The 25,591-nt window shown below is 45.0% G+C and overlaps 2 protein-coding genes across 5 annotated transcripts in view; one reads left to right on the plus strand and one right to left on the minus strand.

Annotated features, from left to right (window-relative positions):
- Positions 1-15,394, plus strand: part of LOC120024025 (MAP/microtubule affinity-regulating kinase 3-like) — a 100,611-nt gene extending 85,217 nt beyond the window's left edge. For 2 of the 4 annotated variants that reach the window (XM_038968108.1, XM_038968109.1), the window contains exons 15-17: positions 5,402-5,674; positions 11,973-12,017; positions 13,614-15,394. In XM_038968108.1, coding sequence (XP_038824036.1) covers positions 5,402-5,674; positions 11,973-12,017; positions 13,614-14,004 — 709 coding nt within the window. In that variant the 3' untranslated portion in view covers positions 14,005-15,394. The remainder of the gene's footprint in view (positions 1-5,401; positions 5,675-11,972; positions 12,018-13,613) is intronic. The other 2 variants (XM_038968110.1, XM_038968111.1) reach the window with 1 other exon arrangement.
- A 2,996-nt stretch (positions 15,395-18,390) lies between these two features.
- On the minus strand, positions 18,391-25,197 carry LOC120024136 (creatine kinase B-type-like). The gene is made up of 8 exons (XM_038968285.1): positions 25,138-25,197; positions 23,366-23,570; positions 21,624-21,778; positions 20,716-20,848; positions 20,215-20,386; positions 19,591-19,714; positions 19,126-19,315; positions 18,391-18,814 (listed from the first exon to the last, which is right to left on the minus strand). Exons 2-8 carry the CDS (start codon positions 23,556-23,558, stop codon positions 18,636-18,638), a joined length of 1,146 nt encoding a protein of 381 aa, XP_038824213.1. The 5' UTR covers positions 23,559-23,570; positions 25,138-25,197; the 3' UTR covers positions 18,391-18,635.
- Positions 25,198-25,591: the final 394 nt, after the last annotated feature.

Here is a 25,591-nt window from a genome sequence, read left to right on the forward strand (position 1 = left end):
CAGTATGTAGTGCGTGTGTGTTGCAGTGTCAGTATAGTATGTGTGAGTGTGTGGGTGAGTGTGCATAGAGCCGGTGCAAGAGAGTCAGTACAAATAGTCAGCGTGGCCACTTGATTAACTGTTCAGCAGTCTTATGGCTCGGGGGTAGAAGCTGTTCAGGAGCCTTTTGGTTCCAGACTTGGCGCTCCTTTACCGCTTGCCATGCAGTAGCAGAGAGAAACGTCTATGACTGATCTGGAGGCAATTTTTAGTGATGTGCACACTGAGGAACTTGAAGCTCTCGACCCCGCTCCACTACAGCCCCGTTGATGTGAATGGCGGCGTGCTTTGCCCCCCCGTTTCCTGTAGTCCATAATTAGCTTGCTTGTCTTGCTGACATTGAGGGAGAGGTTGTTGTCCTGGTACTACACTGCCAGGTCTCTAACCTCCTCCCTATATGCTGTCTCATCGTCGTCAGTGATCAGGCCTAGCACCGTTGTGTCGTCTGCAAACTTAATGACGGTGTTGAAGTCGTGCAAGGCCATGTAGTCGTGGGTGAACAGGGAATACAGGAGGGGACTAAGCACGCACCCTTGAGGGGCCCCCGTGTTGAGGGTCAGCGTGGCGGATGCGTTGTTGCCCAGAAGAGGGAGGTGTTCAGGGTCAGCTTGGTGATGAGCTTGGAGGGCACTATATTGTTGTACGCTGAGCTTGGTGGTCTGCTTGAAACATGTAGCTATTACAGGGTCAGAAAGAGGTTAGAAATGGCAGTGAAGACACTTTACACCTGAGTATGCATCCTGGTAATCCGTCTGGCCCTGCGGCCTTGTGAATGTTAACCTGTTTAAAGGTCTTACTCACATCGGCTATGGAGAGCTCGATGCGCTCAAGCATGGTTCGGTGTTGCTAGCCTCGAAGCGAGCTTTTGAAGGCATTTTGGTAGGCTCGCGTCACTGGCAAGCTCGCAGCTGGTTTTCCCTTTGTAATCCGTGATAGTTTGCAAGCCCTGCCACATCCGACGAGTGTCAGAGCAGATGTAGTAGGATTCGATCTTTGTCCTGTATTGATGCTTTCCATGTTTGATTTCTTATAAGCGTCCGGATTAGTGTCCCGCTCCTTGAAAGTGGCAGCTCTAGCCTTTAGCTCAGTGCGGATGTTGCCTGTAATCCATGGCTTCTGGTTGAGATATGTACGTACGGTCACTGTGTCGTCGTTGTCAATGCACTTATTAATGAAGCCGGTGACTGATGTGGTAAACTCCTCAATGACATCAGAGGAATCCCGGAACATATTCCATTCTGTGCTAGTGAAACAGTCCTGTAGCTTAGCATCCACTTCATTGGACCACTTCTGTATTGAGTGCCTCACTGGTACTTCCTGTTTGAGTTTTTGCTTATAGACAGGAACCAGGAGGGTAGAGTTATGGTCAGATTTGCCAAATAGAGGCCTTCTGGGTGGCGCAGTGGTCTAAGGCACTGCATCGCAGTGCTAGCTGTGCCACCAGGGACTCTGGGTTCGAGCCCAGGCTCTGTCGCAGCCGGCCGCGACCAGGAGGTCCATGGGGCGACGCACAATTGGCCTAGCGTTGTCCGGGTTAGGGAGGGTTTGGCCGGTAGGGATATCCTTGTCTCATCGCGCACTAGCGACTCCTAGGTGTACGGTGTTTCCTCCAACACATTGGTGCGGCTGGCTTCCGGGTTGGATGTGCGCTGTGTTAAGAAGCAGTGCGGCTTGGTTGGGTTGTGTTTCGAGGACACATGGCTCTCGACCTTCGTCTCTCCCGAGCCCGTACGGGAGTTGTAGCGATGAGACAAGACAGTAACTACTAACAATTGGATACCACGAAATTGGGGAGAAAAAGGGGAAGGGAAAAAAAATAAAAGATTTGCCAAATGGAGGGCGAGAGCTTTGTATGCATCTCTGTGTGTGGAGTAAAGGTTATCTGGAGTTTTTTCACCTCTAGATGCACAGGTGACATACTGGTAGAAATTAGTTAACAAATGTACGTTTTCCTGCATTAAAGTCTCCGGCCACTAGGAGTGCCGCTTCTGGATGAACATTTTCTTGTTTGCTTATGGCCTTATACAGCTCGTTGAGTGCGGTCTAAGTGCCAGCATCGGTTTGTGGTGGTAAGTAGACGGCTACGAAAAATATAGATGAAAACTCTGTTGGTAAATATTTTGAACAAAAAGTTGAACGCAACATGCAACAATTTCAAAGATTTTACTGAGTTACAGTTCATGTCAGGAAATCAGTCAATTGAATTAAATTCATTAGGCCCTAATCTATGTATTTCACATGGCTGGGAATACAGATATGTATCTGTTGGTCACAGATACCTTTTTAAAAAAAGATAGGGACATGAATCAGAAACCAGTCAGTATCTGGTGTGACCACCATTTGCCTCATGCAGCGCGACACATCTCTTTCGCATATATTTGATCAGGCTGTTGATTGTGGGCTGTGAAATGTTGTCCCGCTCCTCTTCAATGGCTGTGCGAAGTTGCTGGATATTGTCGAGAATTGGAACACACTGTCGTACACGTCGATCCTGAGCATCCCAAACATGCTCAATGGGTGACATGTCTGGTGAGTATGCAGGCCATGGAAGAACTGGGATTTCAGCTTCCAGGAATTGTGTACTGATCCTTGCAACATGAGGCCGTGCATTATCATGCTGAAACATGAGATGATGGAGGCGGATGAATGGCACAACAATGGGCCTTAGGATCTAGTCACGGTATCTCTGAGCATTGAAATTATTATCAATAAAATGCATTTGTGTTTGTTGTCCGTAGCTTATGCCTGCCCATACCATAACCCCACCGTCACCATGGGGCACTCTTTTCACAACGTTGACATCAGCAAACCGCTCGCCCACACAACGCCATACACATGTGTATTTGTTGTGAGGCTGGTTGGACGTACTGACAAATTCTCTAAAATTATGTTGGATGCGGCTTATGGTAGAGAAATGAACATTACATTTTCTGGCAACAGCTCTGGTGTATATTCCTGCACTCAGCATGCCAATTGCACGCTCCATCAAAACTGTGGCATTGTGTTGTGTGACAAAACTGAACATTTTAGGGGCCTTTTGTCACCAGCACAAGGTGCAGCTGTGTAATAATCATCATGCTGTTTAATCAGTTTATTGATATGTCACACCTGTCAGGTGGATGGATTATCATGACAAAAGAGAAATGCTCACAAACAGGGACACAAACAAATTTGTTCACAGAATTTGAGAGAAATAAGCTTTTTCTGTATATGGAACATTTTGGAGATATTTTATTTCAGCTCATGAAACATGGAACCAACACTTTACATGTTGCGTTTATATTTTCGTTCAGTATAGTATGATCTACAGCTTATTACGAGGTATTCAAACTCAGGCTAGCAGAACCTCAAAGTCCTTTATATTAGAGATTGCGCATCAGCTGTTGTTAACGAAGAGACACACACCACTTTCCCTCTGAGTTTGCCCGACGTTGCCGTTCTGTCCTGCCGATGTATTACAAAAAACAGCTAGATTTATATTATCCATGTCCTTGTTCAGCCACGACTCTGAGAAAAATAGGATATTACAGTTCTTCAGATCACGTTGATAGGAAAGTCTCGAATGAAGCTTGTCGAGTTTACTCTCCAGTGATTGCACGTTTGCCAATAGAACGGAGAGTAGAGGCGGGTTACTTGTTGAAGTGTTCTGATAACAAATCTAAGAAATTTGTTGAGATTAAAATAGACTTTGCCAAGAGAATCTTGAGGACGAAAAGTGCTTGGAAGGTTGGTGTTCAGTATGGGGTTTGAATTTATACACATGGTTACAAGAGGGTTTAAAACGTTCTTTGACCTCGGTCGGTCTGCAGCGGTCAAAGCCTTTTTTCTCTCTCTGTCGGAGTTGTTCATTAGGCACCAAACATAAGAAAATGTAGTTGAATAGGGAGGTAGTTACACTTGTACACTAAGAAGCGCTCATTTTGTTTTACAAGGTGACTTGTGTTACTATGGCAATTCAATTTGAGTGCTCAGATTTGTCACCAAGATTACTTTTTGAATGATTCATTCACGACATTCACAAAGGAAAGTAGTGCAATGCAACATTGCGATACACTGATCCAGTTCCCCTCAATTATAAATAAAAACAATATGTATCGAGGACTGAGGGGGGACACAGCAGATTGATAGACACTCATATGCAGTCCACAATCCACACCCTTTGACCATCCAGTGCAACCCAATACAGAGACAGTCACCACTGTCAAGAAGGCTCCCTTCAACTTCTGCTTGTCTAACTATCTATACCACACTGCTGCTACAGTACATTCATTCAAGAGAGCCTGGACAGAAAGCAATGCTTCCTCTTCTGTCCTCTTTCTTTATCTTATGAAGTTTGACTCTTTTTATGCCCTCAATGCTTTATTAAAACCACTTTTTTTGCTCTGGCCCTGTGGCCTTTTTCACCGCACTTCACCTCCTGTCCTCCGGGGGGCAGCATGAGTGAAATGTCGGCGGCCTGTGCCACTAGCCCCTCTGCCTACGCCCAGGCGCTCACCGTTTCCTCAGCCTCGGTCCGCCTGCGCCACCAGAAGGCCGCGTCCCTGTCGGCTTCGGGCCACACCTGCCGCCAAACGCTGCCACCTACCGATGGCGACTTCTTCAGGCCTAAGTAAGGGGCTTCCCACCCTGCCTCCCAGGGGTTCAACCATGGGGCCTCCTCTTCCCAGGGGCCACGTTATGTCTGTCTGCTCGTCTCTCTAACCTCGATTTTCCATCCCCCTCTCTGTCCCCACTTTTTCTCTCTAACGCCCTCTGACCAATCTGAACATTTCCCTCCCCAACACTCATCCCGTGTATCTGCCCTCTTCTCATTCCGTTAGCTCCACCCCCAAAGCATCTCCACCAATGGCTGTTACCTCTGGTAAAAGTGTGTGTCTTAACACAGAGAAGGATTATGTCCTCTCTCTTCCCACTAACTTACCCCAGTGTCTTTGGTCCAAAGTAGTGCTAGCCAAATCTCACCTGACAAACAAAATCCCTAATGTAGCAAAAATGAGTAGCCGCATTAAGGTAATTGGCCCGAATGTCCTAAAAACTCTGTTTAGATTCCCTTTAACTCTTTAGTTAACTAAACAATAAAAACAAGTGTTTCATCATGATGTGGTTGATAAAGTTGTAGCTAACCAAAACCATCCGAGTTGACATCCGCTGCTCTTTCAGGTAAGAGATGTGAAATGGTATTGTTTCAGTACTCGTTCACAGAACAGGGTGATGGTGTCCCCTCTTTTGAATGTGAATAACCTGGAACCTTGTCTGCTTTAGCCAACTCTTTGGCTTGCGCAGAAAACAGGCCGTGACCCAGGCTAAAATGTGTGGTCTTGACTCTTAATTTCCCTTTCCTCCACCCACGTTTCCTCCCCAGCACGTCGACGACGTCTGGCCAGCGGAACCCCGGTGGCTCCTCCACCCACAGCATCAGCAGCAGCGCCACGCCCCCCGACCGGCTGCGTTTCCCCCGCGGCACGGCCAGCCGCAGCACCTTCCACGGCGGCCAGCTGCGGGAGCGTCGCACGGCCACCTACAACGGCCCGCCGGCCTCACCCACGCTGTCGCATGACGCCACGCCCCTCTCGCAGTCCCGCAGCCGAGGCACCACCAACCTCTTCACCAAGCTCACCTCCAAGCTCACGCGCAGGTAAGCCAAAGCCGCACACGGTATCCCCGAAATAATCGGAACAAACCACGGTATGCAGATTTCAGCACTGGGGTTTGAGATCTGTAGTTTGGTTTGTTCACTAGCCTGTATAATGTGAATTTATCCATTCCCTATTTCACTCGTCATTTAATAAGGAGCAATAGTAATGGTGTTAACTCTGCCATGGTTTGTTCATCAAAGGCTTTTTTGTAGGATTTTTGGATACACAGGACATTTGGACTGTGGTAAACACAGGCTTAGGAGATCTTGTACGTTTTGTTCTATGAGATAATCTTCATCAGCTAACATATTTTTTTGTGAATTTTGAAGCATTTATGTCATTTTTTTTATTACCTTTTTTTTAACTAGGCAAGTCAGTTAAGAACAAATTCTTATTTTCAATGACGACCTAGAAACAGTGCCTTGTTCAGGGGCAGAGCGACAGATTTTTACCTTTTCAGCTCTGGGATTCGATCTTGCAACCTTTCGGTTACTAGTCCAACGCTCTAACCACTAGGCTACCTGCCGCCCCAGCTAGGCAAGTCAGTTAAGTATAAATTCTTATTTACAATGACGGCCTAACTCGGACGACACTGGGCCAATTGTGCGCTTCCCTATGGGACTCTCAATCACGGCCGGTTGTGGTACAGCCTAGAAATCGAACCAGGTTCTGTAGTGCCTCTAGCACTGAGATGCAGTGCCTTAGACTGCTGCGCCACTCGGGAGCCCTATAAAATGCACGTAATGTCTTCTTAATTCATAAAGGTCATGTTAACTGACTGATATTATCTCATAGAACAAAATGTATAAGATCTCCTAAGCCTTTTTAGGACTACAAGCTCGCGAGCTCTATTTATGTGGATGTAATATCCTCCTTCACATCATTATCGTAATAATCAGTCATGATAAAATGTGATAAATTATGACTGGGCGATATAGACAATAATTTAAAGTTAAATTTCTCTCACCTCAGAAACCCCTTTACATTACCGTACAGTCTGAGTTCAGTGCAGTCACACCATTCCCTCAAAGGTCTACCCTTGGATTTAGTGGAACTAACTGGACACTGCTTTAACTCTAAATGTCAATATGTTTGATATCTCTCACTTCTCTTTGAAGTCCTGCACATTTGTTTATACATTTTCACCCCCCTCCTCGGACAAAACCTAACAATGCTGATTTTCATTTCTACCAGAATTAGAATTAATAAAGGCAGCATCCGGGTTTTTTTTGGGAGGGGGGGATATAATTCTGTAAAACAAATAGATATAGTCATAAATTGAAATTATTTTGACAAGTAAGAATAGTCTTCTATCTCAGAATCAATATTAGGTCCAGGTTGATCTACATTTCAGCCAGAATTATATTTGGATTATGTCACAACGCTCTGTCATATGCAAAATGGCTTCATTACTTTTTGGGGCTTTTTATTCATTAGACTAATAAAGACCCTCAAGTTTAATCTGAAAAGTAATTTAGCATTCAAGTATCTTTAATGCATTCATTGAATGTTTTTTTTTTCTCACAACTTTATCCTTTCCATAGCTGCTGTTCAGGTTTTTCTCGGACCAGATTTGAACACCTTAGCTCTATCATAATACTCTATTCTAGGGAAGCTACTATTACCCATTATCCAAGCTGTCTGCAATCTGCCAGTAACAGATGCTAGCAGCCAAGCTCAGACAAGAGATGTCTCAGCTACTGATCTTTATTATGCTGTCCCCCCCCCCAAAAAATTGAAATGTCAAACGATTTTCTAATTTGATTCTTTAAAAATTTAAAGAATTCTTAGTACAACTTTTGACTTGGTACATTTCTTTCTTCTTTATTTTTTTAAATAGAAACAAGTCATTCAGGTTTACCAAAAGGTAGGACGACCCCACCAATTGGCTTGGTGTGCAATTGATCAGAAACACTTAACTAATTGGTAAACTGTGTAATGAACTTTTTAACCCTGTGTGGACAAAGAGCTTTATTAAAATGCCTGAAACTGACTGACCTCTTGGCTCCATGAGCCCTAATCACAGTACAATTGAGCATGTCTAAGACCTTTTATGTATTCTTATCGGTCTTTGAGTTTAACTAGTCTACAGACTCTACTAATCACCAATGCATGGCTCTCTACTGAGCTGGTCTGTGCACAATCACTAATGGGAATGCTTGACAAATGTTTATTTATTGTCTAAGGTAAGTCTTGTGTTGGTTTTACATATGCCTATGTCTGCACAACTACTGTACCATACAATGCCTTCACGACTGTACATCAATTGCATACACGTTGGTGAAAGGTTGGTGGTAGCCATTTTCTAATTTGGCAGCAGCTAGCATGATGGTATTCAGGCAGGAACCCTCACTTTTGGTGACAAGGCTTTTATTATTTTTATGAAGATGTTACAACACTTTATGAATCAATTAGTTTAGTTCTAAGCCCTATGGAAATACATTTTTACAACAACAAAAAAATCCTACTGAAAACAACATTCTTTAGTAGAAGCATTTTATGGGCTAGCCTGTACTTTTTTACCTTTCATCTCGGACGCAAGGGACACACTGTATTTTTTATTTCAGAAAGCTCTTCATTTTTCTTCTTGGACAAGGTAACAAACTTCTTGGTTGTGTAATTTAGGGTACCGTACTGGGCTCTAAATGTGGCTGCCGTTCGAGATGATGATTGAGAGGTGTTTCGTTGCAGGACGAAGTTCAGGTACCAAATCCCCCAGACTGTAGAGAATTCCTCCCCGTCGTCCTCTCTCTCTTCTCGCATTGGTGTCCCTGAAAGCTATCCTTGCCAAGCTGTGGAACTTGTCCTTCAATTTTTCCTTGATTTGCTAGCTAGAGGCCCAGCCCTTATCCACCTGGCTAAGCAACTTGTCCCTCAATTTCTCCTTGACTTGCTAGATGATAGCCCAGCCCCAATCCTGTAACTGATAGATGATAGCCCAGCCCCAATCCTAGAACTGATAGATGATAGCCCCTATCCTAGAACTGGTAGATGATAGCCCAGCCCCAATCCTAGAACTGGTAGATGATAGCCCAGCCCCAATCCTAGAACTGGTAGATGATAGCCCAGCCCCTATCCTAGAACTGGTAGATGATAGCCCAGCCCCAATCCTAGAACTGGTAGATGATAGCCCAGCCCCTATCCTAGAACTGGTAGATGATAGCCCAGCCCCAATCCTAGAACTGGTAGATGATAGCCCAGCCCCTATCCTAGAACTGGTAGATGATAGCCCAGCCCCTATCCTAGAACTGGTAGATGATAGCCCAGCCCCAATCCTAGAATTGGTAGATGATAGCCCAGCCCCAATCCTAGAATTGGTAGATGATAGCCCAGCCCCAATCCTAGAACTGGTAGATGATAGCCCAGCCCCAATCCTAGAACTGGTAGATGATAGCCCAGCCCCAATCCTAGAACTGGTAGATGATAGCCCAGCCCCAATCCTAGAACTGGTAGATGATAGCCCAGCCCCAATCCTAGAACTGGTAGATGATAGCCCCTATCCTAGAACTGGTAGATGATAGCCCCTATCCTCGAACTGGTAGATGATAGCCCCTATCCTCGAACTGGTAGATGATAGCCCCTATCCTCGAACTGGTAGATGATAGCCCAGCCCCTATCCTAGAACTGGTAGATGATAGCCCCTATCCTAGAACTGGTAGATGATAGCCCCAATCCTAGAACTGGTAGATGATAGCCCCAATCCTAGAACTGGTAGATGATAGCCCAGTCCCTATCCTAGAACTGGTAGATAGCCCAGCCCCAATCCTAGAACTGGTAGATGATAGCCCAGCCCCAATCCTAGAACTGGTAGATGATAGCCCAGCCCCAATCCTAGAACTGGTAGATGATAGCCCAGCCCCAATCCTAGAACTGGTAGATGATAGCCCAGCCCCTATCCTAGAACTGGTAGATGATAGCCCCTATCCTAGAACTGGTAGATGATAGCCCAGCCCCAATCCTAGAACTGGTAGATGATAGCCCAGCCCCAATCCTAGAACTGGTAGATGATAGCCCAGCCCCAATCCTAGAACTGGTAGATGATAGCCCAGCCCCAATCCTATAACTGGTAGATGATAGCCCAGCCCCAATCCTAGAACTGGTAGATGATAGCCCAGCCCCAATCCTAGAACTGGTAGATGATAGCCCAGCCCCTATCCTCGAACTGGTAGATGATAGCCCCTATCCTCGAACTGGTAGATGATAGCCCCTATCCTCGAACTGGTAGATGATAGCCCCTATCCTCGAACTGGTAGATGATAGCCCAGCCCCTATCCTCGAACTGGTAGATGATAGCCCAGCCCCTATCCTCGAACTGGTAGATGATAGCCCCAATCCTAGAACTGGTAGATGATAGCCCCTATCCTCGAACTGGTAGATGATAGCCCCTATCCTCGAACTGGTAGATGATAGCCCCTATCCTCGAACTGGTAGATGATAGCCCAGCCCCTATCCTCGAACTGGTAGATGATAGCCCAGCCCCTATCCTCGAACTGGTAGATGATAGCCCAGCCCCTATCCTAGAACTGGTAGATGATAGCCCCTATCCTAGAACTGGTAGATGATAGCCCAGCCCCTATCCTAGAACTGGTAGATGATAGCCCAGCCCCTATCCTAGAACTGGTAGATGATAGCCCAGCCCCTATCCTAGAACTGGTAGATGATAGCCCAGCCCCAATCCTAGAACTGGTAGATGATAGCCCAGCCCCTATCCTAGAACTGGTAGATGATAGCCCAGCCCCTATCCTAGAACTGGTAGATGATAGCCCAGCCCCAATCCTAGAACTGGTAGATGATAGCCCAGCCTAGCTCTATTAACAACAATTTCTAGTGTCCTGCCTCTCTTCAGGGGGACTCCACCAGTTCTAGTGTCCTGCCTCTCTTCAGAGGGACTCCACCAGTTCTAGTGTCCTGCCTCTCTTCAGGGGGACTCCACCAGTTCTAGTGTCCTGCCTCTCTTCAGGGGGACTCCACCAGGTCTAGTGTCCTGCCTCTTTTCAGGGGGACTCCACCAGTTCTATTGTCCTGCCTCTCTTCAGGGGGACTCCACCAGTTCTAGTGTCCTGCCTCTCTTCAGGGGGACTCCACCAGTTCTATTGTCCTGCCTCTCTTCAGGGGGACTCCACCAGTTCTAGTGTCCTGCCTCTCTTCAGGGGGACTCCACCAGGTCTAGTGTCCTGCCTCTTTTCAGGGGGACTCCACCAGTTCTACTGTCCTGCCTCTCTTCAGGGGGACTCCAGTCCATCCAGCCCATATGGAGCATATGTGGGATGTGTGAAATGTACTCCTCAGCCAGAAATGTACCCACTTACCTGAGCAAATAGCTTGCTTTTCACGTGGTGCCGACTGGTAAGACTCTTCAGGAGAGTGGTCACGTGCGCTAGCAAGGCAGAGGTCACGAGTTTGTGCCGTTGGCCAAATCGTGAGGAAGTGGTACTCACTAAGCAAGCAGCGTGACATCATCTTTACACAGAAATAGAGCTCCTTCTGTCTAAGCATCAAACAAACCCTCCTCTCTCTCACTCTCTATCTCCTTGTCTTTTCTCACACAGCCAACTAGGTCCAGCACTCCATCTGCATGACTCCAACTGAATCCTCTTAGATGTGTTTGTTTCTTCTGTGTACGAGAGTGTGTGTGTGTGTCTCTGTCTGTGTGAGAGGGTTTGGTGTGTGTGTGGGTTTATGTCGATCTGCACTTGTTTGTGTGAATATTCCTTAAAGTCGTTTCTATGTAACTTTAATATGTCTTGCATCTTTTGCATCTGAATACACACACTGCTGCCTGCAAGCCTCGACCAAACTCCTCTATAAAAGGACCGAGAATGTACATGGTAATAGAGCTGCATGCCAACAGGAAGTTCAACACTGATCCACAGCATCTGACGGGGTGCTTTTGTTTCATCACACCTTACAGAACTTCTCTGCTGTTAGTCTTATAGTTCTACTGGTGGTGTGACATGTCCGGCTACCAGACCTGTCATTAGGAATCGTCTTGGTGTAAATAGAGGTTAACACTGCCAACACAGAATATTTTCTGGTCTGTTTTTATCTCTCTCGCTCTCCTTTCTTAATATCTCAAATTAAAAAGCTTTTTTTCCCCACCTGCTATATCAGTACTTTTGTTCCGCTCCCTTTTTCCCCCACCTGCTATATCAGTACTTTTGATGCGCTCCCTTTTTTCCCCACCTGCTGTATCAGTACTTTTGATCCGCTCCCTTTTTAACTGGAATGCAAGATCTGATTTCCTTTCTTCTCTCTTTCTATCTGTTCTATCATGCCCCCCCCCCCCCCATATCCAAGAGGCCCGGCAGAGTTTGAGAGAAACGGGAGGTTGGAGAGCTCAAGGTGAGATGAGATACCTAAAGTCCTCTGTGTTTACTTCCATCTCACCCACAACCCCATGTATTTTTTTATTAAATGTTTTTATTTAACCTTTATTTATCTGTACAGTCAACCCAGCCCTCTGCTTAGACACGCTGGGTCTCCACTCCAGGCGAGCGTAGGGATTTGGGGCCTATCTGGAGCAGATAGATTACTCTTATCTCTTCAGCTACACATGGTGCTGAAGGTGTACACTGTTTTATTTGTGTAGACATACAGTCATACAGGCTTCCATGGGACCTTTATTACTCAAAGTAGACTTTCTCACCTGCAGTGTGGATAGGAGTCCAGCAGAGGACAACTCTGACTCTCCCTACATTTTTCACTCCTTTTTTTCTCGCTGACATCTTGTGATGAAACTCGCGGTAATGGCAACAGATTAGAATTTTAGTCCATGGCATTACCTTGTCCATTTTGAACTGTTCTGGTTGAAGATAATGCTCTTCCCAATGTGTTGTAATTGTTTTGAGTAGTTGCGAATGTAAATATCGTCTGCCTTGCCTGCATGCAGAACTGAAGTCTGCATTGTCTTGTGCCTGTCGCTAGATGTAATGTCAAATTGTATTATTTTGTGTGTTTGCTGCATGACTGCCTGTTGAAAAAACACAAGAGCGCCCCTGCATGGAGGAGGGGTGTAAATGCATGAATAATGTTAAAATGGTTTGAGAATCTGTCAGCACTGACTCCTTGTGTTGTCTCTATGATGTTGTACCCTGTAAGATCTTCACAGGCAGACATGTCTGTACAGGGTGACCCAGTACACACATTTGATCTTGTTACATATTCAGTCACACTGATGCGTTCATGTAAAACTCACTTCTGCCAAGACACACTCCTCTAACTACACATACTCACACTCACCCTCCATCTCACACTCACCCTCATCCCCCACCCACACTCACCCTCCATCTCACACTCACCTTCCATCCCCCACTCACCCTCATCCCCCACCCACACTCACCCTCCATCTCACACTCACCTTCCATCCCCCACTCACCCTCCATCCCCCACCCACACTCACCCTCCATCTCACACTCACCCTCATCCCCCACCCACACTCACCCTCCATCTCACACTCACCCTCATCCCCCACCCACACCCACCCTCCATCTCACACTCACCTTCCATCCCCCACTCACCCTCATCCCCCACCCACACCCACCCTCCATCTCACACTCACCTTCCATCCCCCACTCACCCTCATCCCCCACCCACACCCACCCTCCATCTCACACTCACCTTCCATCCCCCACTCACCCTCCATCCCCCACCCACACTCACCCTCCATCTCACACTCACCTTCCATCCCCCACTCACCCTCATCCCCCACCCACACTCACCCTCCATCTCACACTCACCTTCCATCCCCCACTCACCCTCCATCCCCCACCCACACTCACCCTCCATCTCATATTTACCACATATCTATAAAAAAAAAAATTAAAAAAAATAACTCTCCTCGCTCCTCCTCTCCCCTGTCCTCCGTGCTCCCCTTCTCTCCTCTCTCACCTCCTCTCTATCCCCTCCTCTTCCCTTCTCCTCTCCTCTTCCCCCCGGCAGTCGCAACATGTCAGGTGATCAGAAGGAGGACCAGCAGCAGCTCCAGCAGCATCCTCAGCCCCCTCACGGCCAACACCCCAAGGACACCAAGCCGCGCTCCCTCCGCTTCACCTGGAGCATGAAGACTACATCGTCCATGGAGCCCAACGACATGATGCGCGAGATCCGCAAGGTGCTGGACGCCAACAACTGCGACTACGAGCAGCGCGAGCGTTTCCTGCTGCTGTGCGTGCACGGAGACGGCCACGCTGAGAGCCTGGTCCAGTGGGAGATGGAGGTGTGCAAGCTACCGCGCCTCTCGCTCAACGGCGTGCGCTTCAAGCGGATCTCGGGCACATCCATCGCCTTCAAGAACATAGCGTCCAAAATTGCCAACGAACTCAAATTGTAGGTCCTCCTAGAGATATGGGAGGGGGAAAGTGTTTACCACGCACGTAAAATATTGCGGTTCAAAATTGACTAAAGCAACGTAATGTGGGGAAAGAAAGCATTTTGAAATGGACTTGAGTCAAGTCGAATCTGAACGAGCTGTACAGTCGTTATTAAGTAGCAGATCTACGGACTTCCTCCGAGACACTTACAAAGTATGTATTGAAAACGATGTATAGCTTTAGGCAATAATTTCCTGTGTCTTTGGAGCATTATCCTTATTATTAATATTATTATTATTATTGATGATGTAACAGGTGGTCTTGAGCTGTCGGGAACGTTGGTCTGACATTGACATGTAGTTTGGGTCTTGTTTTATTGATGAATGCACTATTGCATTGTCTCCTTTTGTGGCTCTGGAAAATACCTCTCAAATGGGAGTTTAAACTCATACAAGGGAGGGAGAGAAGTGGAGGAGGAACACAAAAACTGACCCCTTCCCGCTGTTACAAGTACCAAGAATTCCTCTTGCTAGGAGAATATGGTTGCCAGATATGACTGGTTGGAATAGATAGGCTTGCTAATAGGGCTGCCAGATATGACTGGTTGGATAGCCTAGCTAATTGCACAACAAGTGACTGTATTATTGTTAGCACTGTCAAACTGATTTTGACAGTCAATTGTGCTCTCTCCCATTTACTTAACCAACCTCTACACATACACACAGACTTTCATTCTATGATTTGAAGCCGTTGATCATCAGTGTTCATCTGTGTGGTTACAGTATAAATGCAATGTATGGACTCAGCTGGTCAAGTCCCTGCTGTATGGGGTCACCCATCCCAGAGAGCAGGGTCTGGAGGAGGCCGGCGACGCGACAACGCACTTTGGCAGACCCCTGCTTCAAAACAGGGGAATGTTGCCAAGTATCATGGGACTTTGATTCATTTGCTACAAAAAAAAGTATTCACAGAGAAATAGGGAAGGTTTTCCTTCCTGGCGTATATGAATATTTAGTGGTTTTTCCTTTGATGCTGTTCCATTTTTTTTACGGTTCTCTTCTCAGATGTTACTGAAATGTCCCCCGCTATCTGGTCCCGCCCAACCGGGCCCACGGGCCGAGTCAGATGCGGTCGGCCATTCCTGGGACACAAAAGTTCAAAGTTCAACCATGGCTGTTTTCAGGCCTCCAGTATTCACTCCCATCCTCATATAAACATTGGCACTATTTGAATTTTTTTCTGGAATGTAAATAATGTACCTCAGTTTGGCAACAGCTGTATAATGATATACTTCCCCTTTTCTGTTGTGTTTTTGTCTGGGCTATGAGACGGGAGCTGTGGAATTAACGTTAACTCATTCGTCCCTGGGTAAGGTTAACCAGTGTCTCCATTAAAACACCTTCAAAATGACCAGCCTCTGTCTGCCTGAGTTTATTTTCAACTTCAACTGTTGTGGATTCTATTCCCGCGTGGGACACCTAATGTGAATGCGTGTTGACTTTATAAGTCACTGTCTAAATATAACCGTCTGAAGTATTCTCTCGTGCAAAATAGATGGTATGACAATAAAACAAACCTTTTTATATATACATTATATCCATATTTGTATCTATTGCAGAAAGTACCTTTGTTGTTACATTACTCACTAGACATCACTGACACGGAAAAGGCATTAAAGCTACATGGGACTCGAAATAGAATGCCTACTGCTCTCAGCTTTCAGTGATCCGCAACATCTAACAATTTAAACAATTTTACTGAGTTACAGTTCATATAAGGAAATCAGTCAATTGAAATACATTCATTAGGCCCTAATCTATGGATTTCACATGACTGTGCACAGCCCTGGGTGGTCCTGGGAGGGCATAGGCCAACCCACTGGGGAGCCAGGCCCAGCCAATCAGAATGAGTTTTTCCCCACAAAAGGGCTTTATTACAGACAGACAGAAATACCCCTCAGTTTCATCAGCTGTCCGGGTGGCTGGTCTCAGACGATCTCGCAGGGGAAGAAGCCAGATGTGGAGGTCCTGTGCTGGAATGGTTACACGTGGTCTGTGGTTGTGAGGCCGGTTGGACATACTGCCAAATTCTCTAAACGACGTTGACCTCCATGGTAGAGAAATTAACATTGAATTATCTGGCAACAGCTCTGGTGGACATTCCTGCAGTCATCATGCCAATTGCACGCTTCCTCAAAACTTGAGACATCTGTGACATTGTGTTGTGACAACTGCACATGTTAATGTGACCTTTTTGTCCCCAGCACAAGGTGCACCTGTGTAATGCTCATGCTGTTAAATCGGCTTCTTGATATGCCACATCTGTCCGGTAGATGGATTATCTTGGCAAAGGGGGAAATGCTCACTAACTGGGATGTAAACACATTTGTGCACACAATTTGATTGAAATAAGCTTTTTTGTGCGTATGGAAAATTTCAGGCATCTGTTATTTCATCTCATGAAATATGGGACCATATTTTTTGTTCAGTATATGTCACTATTTATTTAGATTAGTATTCAAGGGCGTAACTCTGTATGGTAGGTCTCTGACCCTGTCTGACTGATGGTAGGTCTCTGACCCTGTCTGACTGATGGTAGGTCTCTGGCCCTGTCTGACTGATGGTAGGTCTCTGGCCCTGTCTGACACAGGAATCATAATTCTGATATTTTGCCCAATTATTGGAAAAAGATCTGATCTGATTGGTCAAAAGACCAATTAGTTGGGAAAAAACATAGTTGTCTGTGTTCTAGCATGGCTCTAGTGGAGTACTCTTGGAATGTGTCCCCTTTATAGTTCACTACTTTTTTCTGTGGCGGCAGGTAGCCTAGTGTTCAGAGTGTTGGGCCAGTAACCGAAAGGTTGCTGGATCGAATCCCCGAGCTGACAAGGTAAAAATCTGTCGTTCTGCCCCTGAACAAGGCAGTTAACCCACTGTTCCCCGGTAGGCTGTCATTGTAATTTGTTATTAACTGACTTGCCTAGTTAAAGGTAAAAAAATATTTTTTATAAACTCTTGAACAGGGAATAAAAAAATAAGGGTTCCTTCCATTGCTGAGTGAAATGTGCTAACACTGTTAATGAACCGGTTTGTACTAAACAGGTAACTTTGGCTACAGCTAGTGGGAAGGAGTTGACTTCCCCATACAGGCAGGCTCCCCCATATGGGACCACTAGATGTCACTATATGACAGGGGTCTCCAACTGGACCTAAGCTCTATTCAATCACATCTGCAAAGCGGAGCTGTCAAATCCACAAGTGGCTCCTGGCATTATACCTGAAGTGGACATTGCCATTGGCTGCACAGTCACATTGAGAAATCCCTTGCATACAGGTTTGAACACTGGAATGTGAGATATAGCCTAATCTACTCCTCGATTAGAAATCATTTCTATAAAGCATACTTATTAGAAGCTCGTAATGAGACAGGTGTGGCTTCCTGCTCATCAATTTGACAGCTCCAACAAGGTTATACCTTCGACACTGCCGAAACAGCTATACGGGTGTCCTCTATCACTGGTTAACATTTGATCTGATTGAATCTAGGCCAAATGTTACATTTTTTCCCCCTAAAACTACACAGCTGATTCAAATGATCAAAGCTTTATTTGATTCAGCTGTGTAGTTGTAGGGCAGAAACTAAATTGGGATCCTGGCCGTGTGGTCCAGACTGGCTGAAGGCAATTAGTTGTGAGAAACAATTTATAGGCTATAAAAGCCAAATATAAAAGACGGAGCCAAGATCTTTGAACTCATCTGAGGACCAATTTGATTACTTTACACTGGCAGAGTACAGACCATGAGGTTCATGTGCATCTAATCTCAATGGATACCAGCGTTGTAGCTCGATGATATCCTAGCGAAATCTTAAGACTCGAGCGCTGGCGTCTGGGATGAATAACGAGCCTTAAAGGAACAATCTGCAGTTCAAACAAAGCAGTGACCCTACCGCTGTTTGAAAAGCTGACGGATGGGGCTGAAGATGACTGACCATTCATATCAAAATGATAGTTAACCGTTTTGAGGCTAGACAGTGTTTGTTTATATTTTGGGTTCTGATGGGGTATGACAGTTGAACTACTCATGAGGCATTACATTACATTCTATTCAATAATTAATTGGTATATTCAAATTTAGCAATCATATTGCCCCATTTAAGAATGAGAAGTTATCCTGTAAAAGGAATCATACCATTGTGCTCTACTGCATAAGTCTATTGAATCAAGACCTGGGTTCAAGCGTTTGGAGCCTCCCTGGAGTGCCATATGGGTAGGATTTACAGTTTGACTATTCTATTGGTCAATTGAGACAGGCAAGCAGAGAGTATTTGAAATAATTTCTTGATGTGAGCCTCCAAACAAATCTCTTGCTCAAAAAAAAAAAAGTAATGACAAACACACAAGCACATTCCATGGGGCAAAGATACTTTTATTTCAAGTTAAGATCCATCCAATATTTTGCAACAAGACAGCATTTGAGATACAAAATCCTTCATCACACAGATGGAAGACTCGTCTAAACGCACTAAACGCATCGGGCGGAGTGTATTTCCTTGATGTAGTTAAGATTATTGTTTTTTGAGACAAGGGGGAGAGATATTGGTGAGGGGGGAGAGGGAGAGAAGAGGTCATAGGGATCTAGAGTGAGCACGTTCACTTCTGGTCGGGCATCAGGTCATCGAAGGACTGGCCGCCCTCCAGACGCTTCTCCATCTCCACGAGGGTCTTGACGCCATCGACAACCATCTGCACCAGCTCCACCTCGGAGAAGCCCAGACGATCGGCGTTGGAGATGTCGAAGACGCCACCTACTGCTGCAGTGTCCACACCGCCTGAGGAGGAAGAACCAAAATGTACATGTTCAGTACCAAAGACAATGATGGTGGTGGATAAGACGAGAAGTGCCAGGCCAAACCTGCTCCTGGAGAACCACTGGGCATGCAGGTTTTAGGGCCTGAGGAGCAGCTACTTAGCCAAAACCCGACTAGGGCTGGAAGGTAAGAGGGTAGCTCCCCAGGAGCTTAGTGAGACTAGACAACACTCCGGATCCGGGGGATGCTCGCTTAAATCCAATAAATGCGAGATGGCATTCCCCCCCCCCTCTACATTCCCTAAACGAGTTAGGGGTGTTAAATGTACGTACCTGTGCCACGCTTCTGCAGCCTCAACCTCTTGAGGACCTCACCAAACTTCTCGTGCTTGCTGACGTTGGGCAGCTTGACGTGCACGCCGGCGCGCAGCCCTGTGCCCAGGTTGGAGGGGCAGGTGAGCACGTAACCCAGGTGCTCGTTCCACATGAACTCATGACCCTTGTCCTTGAACAGGCTCTCGATCTGTAGGGGTCAGGGCGAAGGCTGTGACTTATGTGGCACCATTGTGTTGAGAAAGCAACTGCAGTGTATGGGACTTTCTAGTTGGGAGTTTAAAAGGTTACATTCTTTTTGGGACAGTTTTAATTTTGCACTACATTTTAAGTAGACTCCTAAATGGAATAAAGACCAAAACGGTGCCATGCACATTTCTTGAATGTTAGGTGTCGTTCAATGTTATATAATTGTGTGCCTTTCTGACTGGACTTTTAAATCCTTGAGTCGCACACCACACACACCTTTGTGAGGCCTGTGCAGAAGCGGTGGAACACCTCCTTCATGTTGCCGCCCTTCTGCATAGAGATGACCCGTAGATGGTCTTCCTCGTTCACCCACACCAGGAAGGTCTTGCCGTCGTTGTGCCTGTCAACAAAGACAACATTGGTTGGAAGGAGACACCATTAATCATTACGATCAGGTTTATTCTCAATGAAGGTACCCTCCAGTTGGTACACCGGTGTAGGGTGAAGTAGTCCATAGACTGATCGTGGGAAAGATATATATATATTTTCTCCCACTAACGGTTAGGATGGAGGAGTGGAGCTGATCATAGATCTGTACCTAGGGGAAACTTTACACCAGAGCCTCCTTTAATTCACCACATCAGAGCACATAAACTTCGTATCACTATTTGGGAAAATTCCTCAGTCTTTTTCGAGTACGGAATGTGGATTGAAATGTTCCAAAATGAAGCCTACTGTGAGAATAACACCATTGAAGCAGTCAGCTAACTACCCTCCATTTTATCTACCACCATGAAAGAGAAGGGAAGCCATTTTGGACAGGGGGGGAAACTACATGGAGAAAACACCCTCGGTGCCCCTAGGGCTGGAGCGGGGGGGGGGGGGGGGGGGGGAACACACCAGATGCCCCTGCCGTCGGGCCAATCTCGGCCCATCCCGGACGCCAACAGCAGGGGGGAAACGGGTTTGTCGAACAGGAAGTGGTCATCGATCAGCTGTTGCTGCTCGTCGTCTGTCATGTTCTTCAGGGCGTAATACTGGCCATTGAGGTCCCCATCCAGTGAGGCTAGACCTGAAAAAACATGGTAATATCAGTAAAACTACTTAGCCTACATGAAAGTAGTCATCCTTGTCACCAACTAAAGCAAACTGCATATTTGTATGAAATACACAAATCAAGTGGTCATTTGTGCACTTGTCAATGATTCCATTATATAAAACATACAGAATAAGTAAGTCTTAACCGATGACAGTCAGAAGCAGCAAGCCAATTAAAGTGTGGTATAATTTCAATAGGAGGATTAAGCTAGAGTTCCACTTGGTGCTGCCAGGGGGCAGCCGTGGCACACAAACGAGGTCCTGCAGCGTGACTCAAGGAATTAGAGGGGCTCGGTTACGTACTTTCGATGGCCATGTTCTCAATGGCGCGTCGCTCCCCACGGCTGCAGTGTGGGGGGAGGCAGAAGCCGCGGACGCTCCTACCAGTTCTCACTCTAGAGCTCAGGACGTAGTTGGGGTCCAGGTCATCCCCACCCTAACAAAACAATGGCAAGAGCCGCATTAGCATGAAAGCTAACAGGTATGCACATTTGGTATTGACTGTATAAACCAGGATTGGGGTACAGGGAGTTTTGAAAATAATGGGTCATGTGGCCAGTTTGACCAATATGGATTTTGAATTCCATATTGGTTTCCTGAATAGCGCTGACTACAGTCTACGACATGGACTCATCGAGGCCTTCCCTTGGGAGTTTGCAGGGGCCTATGTGGTGATTCAAGGTGTGGAGATTGAGGCGGAGGTTGAATCCAAACTCACCCCCTTCACCTCAGCTCTCCAGTTGCACATTCACGTGTGCCTGCCCCAAAAGCTGAGGGAAAATGATCAATGGTGTAGGGGCTAATTAGACCGTCAGATAGCCACTACGACTGAGCCAGCGAGGCTGCAGAGCAAAGTGCTACCTCGACACAGCTGCGATATGTTTGGAGTTTGTAAAAGATGAAAGACCTCCTAAATTAAATATTTAACTGTTCCTGAGGTTTGTTTATATATTGTAAAATAACAGGAGGGATTTGTACATTTGAATTTCAGGCACATTTTATTGAAGAGTGGAACATGAATTGCATCATTCAAGTCACGTCCGGAAGTTGATGGGTTTATTGATCCCCTTGCCACTCTGGAAGTCACCCTCTGAGTTTAGTCAGCAACACATGACAACAGAGGGCCCTCTGAGCAAGTTGGTAGGGGTTAGGGGGTGTTTTGGGATTCACCGTGAGCGTGTGTGATGATTCAGCGTGGTGTGTATCCTTACCACAAGGTTGTCTGGGTTCAGGTCGGTCTTGTGTTTGTCTGAGGCCTTGTATCCACCGTGGCGATCTTCAATGATGGGGTCCAGCAGCTCCTTGAACACCTCGTACGTCTCCTCGTCTCCGGCCACACAGCCCACTGTCATGATGAAAGGGTGGCCTGAAATAGAATAGAAAAAGGGTGAAACTGGGCCTTTGGACACAAAACTACAATGCAATCAGTTGCATCGACCCCAAGTGACGATGTCACTGACAAAAATACAGTTGCATTGGTTTTGAAAGTGTTTATATAAAATGGTCAGTTGTGATTGAAGTCGCATTGTTCTTAGTTCCAAAAATAACTTTAGCCACCCTCCTGTCAGAATAACAATCTACAGTGAAGCCATTACTACAGTGTTGATATTCATAATGTTGTACATGTCTAGGGTTAAGAAGACCGTAACGTTGCATAACGGTACTCATCTTCAGCTGTTTAATGCTTAGTTACACTGGATGCAGTACTAGGGGATAAGAGAGCTTATCAAATGCAAGGCCTACGTCAGGGTTCTTGGCCCACCAAGTTGTCCTTTTATAACACTATTTTAATTAACTGCCTTTTTCGTCAGCATGCTAGTCTAGCTAATGCTAAACTTCCGGCAGCAACTCAACAGTAGGAGTCTCATTTTCATGGAATTCAATGGGCTGCTTTAGCATCAGCTAGCTTAGCATGCTTACAAAAAAGGCAGTTTAATTAAAATAGTTTCTAAAATGCAGAAATGACTAGAGACAGTTACAAATGTAGGAGCAATGATTAAGTGGTAAGTAAACTCTTTAAACTGTAAATGGCTTAAGGGAACTTAATATAAAGTGTTGAAGTAATCCCACATAAGACATATCGTATCCCAATATAAACAAAGGTCTGAAATTATGTTTCTCTAAATACTATCCAGTTGGGCTTCTTGCAGTTAATTTGCAGTGTACTAATTAGTTATTTTCAAGCCTCCCTGTTCAGTCGCAAAAAAATATGATCAGCCCGCGGCTGAATGTAATTGGTTCCTGGACTACATGATAATTCAGGGTTTAAAGAGACATGACTCTACAACCGTGGAACCGAGGGGAATAAAATGCAAGGACTCAACCTTGTCTGTAAGGTCACTTGCTCAGCAATGGTTTTATGTAGACAAATAATGGCTTTGACCTTGCTCAGCGAAGGTTGTTGGCGATGCTGCAGTAATAAATTGTTACAATAAATAGGCCTAATGCAGGTATACTTCCATTAGGAAGTATGCTTAAAAGGGCAATCTGCAGTGGCTACATCCATTTTATGTAACTCTTTCATTATTGAATATAACTTAATGCCTCGAGCATAGTTCAACCGCTGTACCCAAAATATAAGCTTGTTTTACACATACTGTGTTTACATGTTAAAACAAAAAAAGTTTTTTTTTTTTTTAAGTTTACCAAAACTGGGACAAGAAAAACGCTTTATTGTTTCAACTGCTACTGCTGGACAGGGCAAAAGAATTACGCATTCCTTTTATGGAACATTGCATTAGTGGCCACAGAACGGGGCCTTGGCAACAAGATACCTTTTCAACAGCAGAGGTTTTTCATAAAGTACATGATTGAGATTGCAGCATCCAAGCCCCGGATGAGTGGGTGGGCTATAAATACAGCCCTCCCATTTTCTACTGCACTTCACATCGAAATTGCACGACACAGACGTCTTGAGACAAAAGTCGATTAAAAAAACCCTATTGCTATTTACCTGGGTTATCAATCCCAGTTTGAATGACATCATCCACTGTAAATCCACTTGGAGTTTCCTTGTCCCGCAAGTTGGCGTACATCTCTGGAGTGAGCACCTTGGCCATGTGGTTGTTATGCTGGCTCAGGTCGGGGTACTCCTGCTCCGCAGAGTAGTTCATCTTCAGCTTGTTGTGGGTGTTACCGAAAGGCATGATTTCTTTCACCTGTGAGCAAGGATGAAACAATGTAATGTTAGTGGACGAAATAGCCTACCCGGAAAATTTAAATCACTTACACTGTTCAACGCTGCAATATATAACCTTTTTTGGGCGACCCGAGTTGGACTTGTCATTCTCATTGAATGCTAGTCTAAACCGTATGTCTGTTCTATTTATATGCTTCCCGTTCTTAGGTTTCATTTTTGCATATTTTACTTTTGAACACCAGTTTCAAAAAAAGGTTTAATGAAAATAGATTTCACAGCGGTTTTGATAGGTGCAATGATTCCCTACACATGGCTTGTTTTGTCAAACTGAAATTAGGTGGACTGAGTTTTAGCAACCAGGTAATTGCAGAGCGATTTCTGCATAGTGTACCTTTAATTGTAAAAACGTTAGAAGACTATACTGCATGAATTTTAGTTCAGCTAGTAATTTGACATTTTGCAGTAGCTTGGTGGTAGTTGAACTAAATTCAAATCTTGGTAGTGTTTTCAGTAGTTCTCTTTTTTACATGTACTGATGTAGTTAACTGCTGGAACTACACTCTTCTTGAAAAAATAAAATGGGTGAAGTAAGTAAGTATTTCCTTTTTCAGCATCACACCTGCTTAATTCTCATTTGTTGAATAGGCTAAAATACACATTCTATTAACAGAATGAACTATTCTTGCAATTTGTAGTCTGACATTTCAGATTTAAATAATGTATTACTTTTTTTTTTAAGTAACTTTAGTTAAACTATTTTTTCTTAATTAAGGGTAGCTTTCCACTGTTTAAATAGACGTCCCACTTCATTTCAGTTACATTACGTTGAACCAACGTGGAATAGATGTCCAGTGGGTTTAGTGTAGCGTAACTTCTTCCAGTGTGACGTAATTGGTCGTTTGGTAAACTATTTTCAAAGTAGCTTCCCCAACACTGATGGATTGATGCAGTCGTAAGCACCCGGTTCAAAGAGGTAACAAAAAAAATCTACCATTTGCGTCCCCTTTCCTCATCATCCGAGATGGTATACACGCAATCTAGCAACTTAATTTCACTAGAATGTCAAATCTACAACATATAATGGATGGATTAAAATGCATGTAGTCATCCATGTTTTAATCCAAATATGTAAGCTACAGTGCACCTTTGATGGAAGCCCTCGACCGAATGCGTAATGCGCAGCACCAGATAATAAGACCTTGCAGATAAGAGATGCTGCAAGGTCGTTCGTTGTCGATGTAAACTACAACGGCAAACGGAAAATACAACCCTTGTATACGAGGCAATTTTATCCAGGATATAATATTTTACAGTTCGATATAAAAAGCATTCGTTTAAAAATAAATAAAGTGAAACCAAATCACTGACGTCTCCAAATCTCAAGGGTGAACGCGCTTTACCGATATGTTGTCTACAATACACAAGTCTTTGTTCAACCAAAATTATTATTTTTGTGCCATTGTCACCATACATTTAAATACATGTATTAAATACAAAGCACATTCGACGCACTATAACAACGCCACACATGACATTCTTATGCATTTCTGTATTTCTACACATCCCCCCAAAAATATATATCCTACCTTAGGACGTTTTTCTTTGGGAAAGACACAAAATCCCTTTCGACAAGGAACGACACACCAACGCTAATACTTATGTCCAGAACTAAGCCGCTTTGCTAGGTTTTATATGCCACAGGAGCTCTCTTCTGATTGGTTACTATTTAGAGTCCCATTCATTCTATTGGAGAAGGAATAACGCAATTGCATATAGCGACAGTGCTGCAATTTAACATCCGAAGACCTCTCAGATCACGTGGTGCTTTCCTTGACAGCTCTCTTGATTGACAGCAGTTGGAGAGACTTGTATGGTAGCAGTGTCTACATAAAATGTATCCGCACTGGAAAGGATATTGATATGCTCCTAGTAAGCCTGAATGTCTCCACACACAGAACAAGGAGCACTGCCTTTCTCATGTAGCAATGCCATAAACACTACATGACCAAAAGTATGTGGACACTTGCTTGTCGACCATCT

This window comes from Salvelinus namaycush, chromosome 29 (assembly GCF_016432855.1).
Source record: "Salvelinus namaycush isolate Seneca chromosome 29, SaNama_1.0, whole genome shotgun sequence".
Taxonomy (NCBI): Eukaryota; Metazoa; Chordata; class Actinopteri; order Salmoniformes; family Salmonidae; genus Salvelinus; species Salvelinus namaycush.

Excerpts from the sequence above, each read along its gene's own strand:
- LOC120024136 (XM_038968285.1), bottom strand. The coding sequence starts at position 23,558 with ATGCCTTTCGGTAACACCCACAACAAGCTGAAGATGAACTACTCTGCG. Across the intron at positions 20,387-20,715 it reads TGAGAACATGGCCATCGAAA|GTCTAGCCTCACTGGATGGG; the intron begins GTACGTAACCGA and ends ATGTTTTTTCAG. Across the intron at positions 19,715-20,214 it reads CCCGACGGCAGGGGCATCTG|GCACAACGACGGCAAGACCT; the intron begins GTGTGTTCCCCC and ends CTTTGTTGACAG.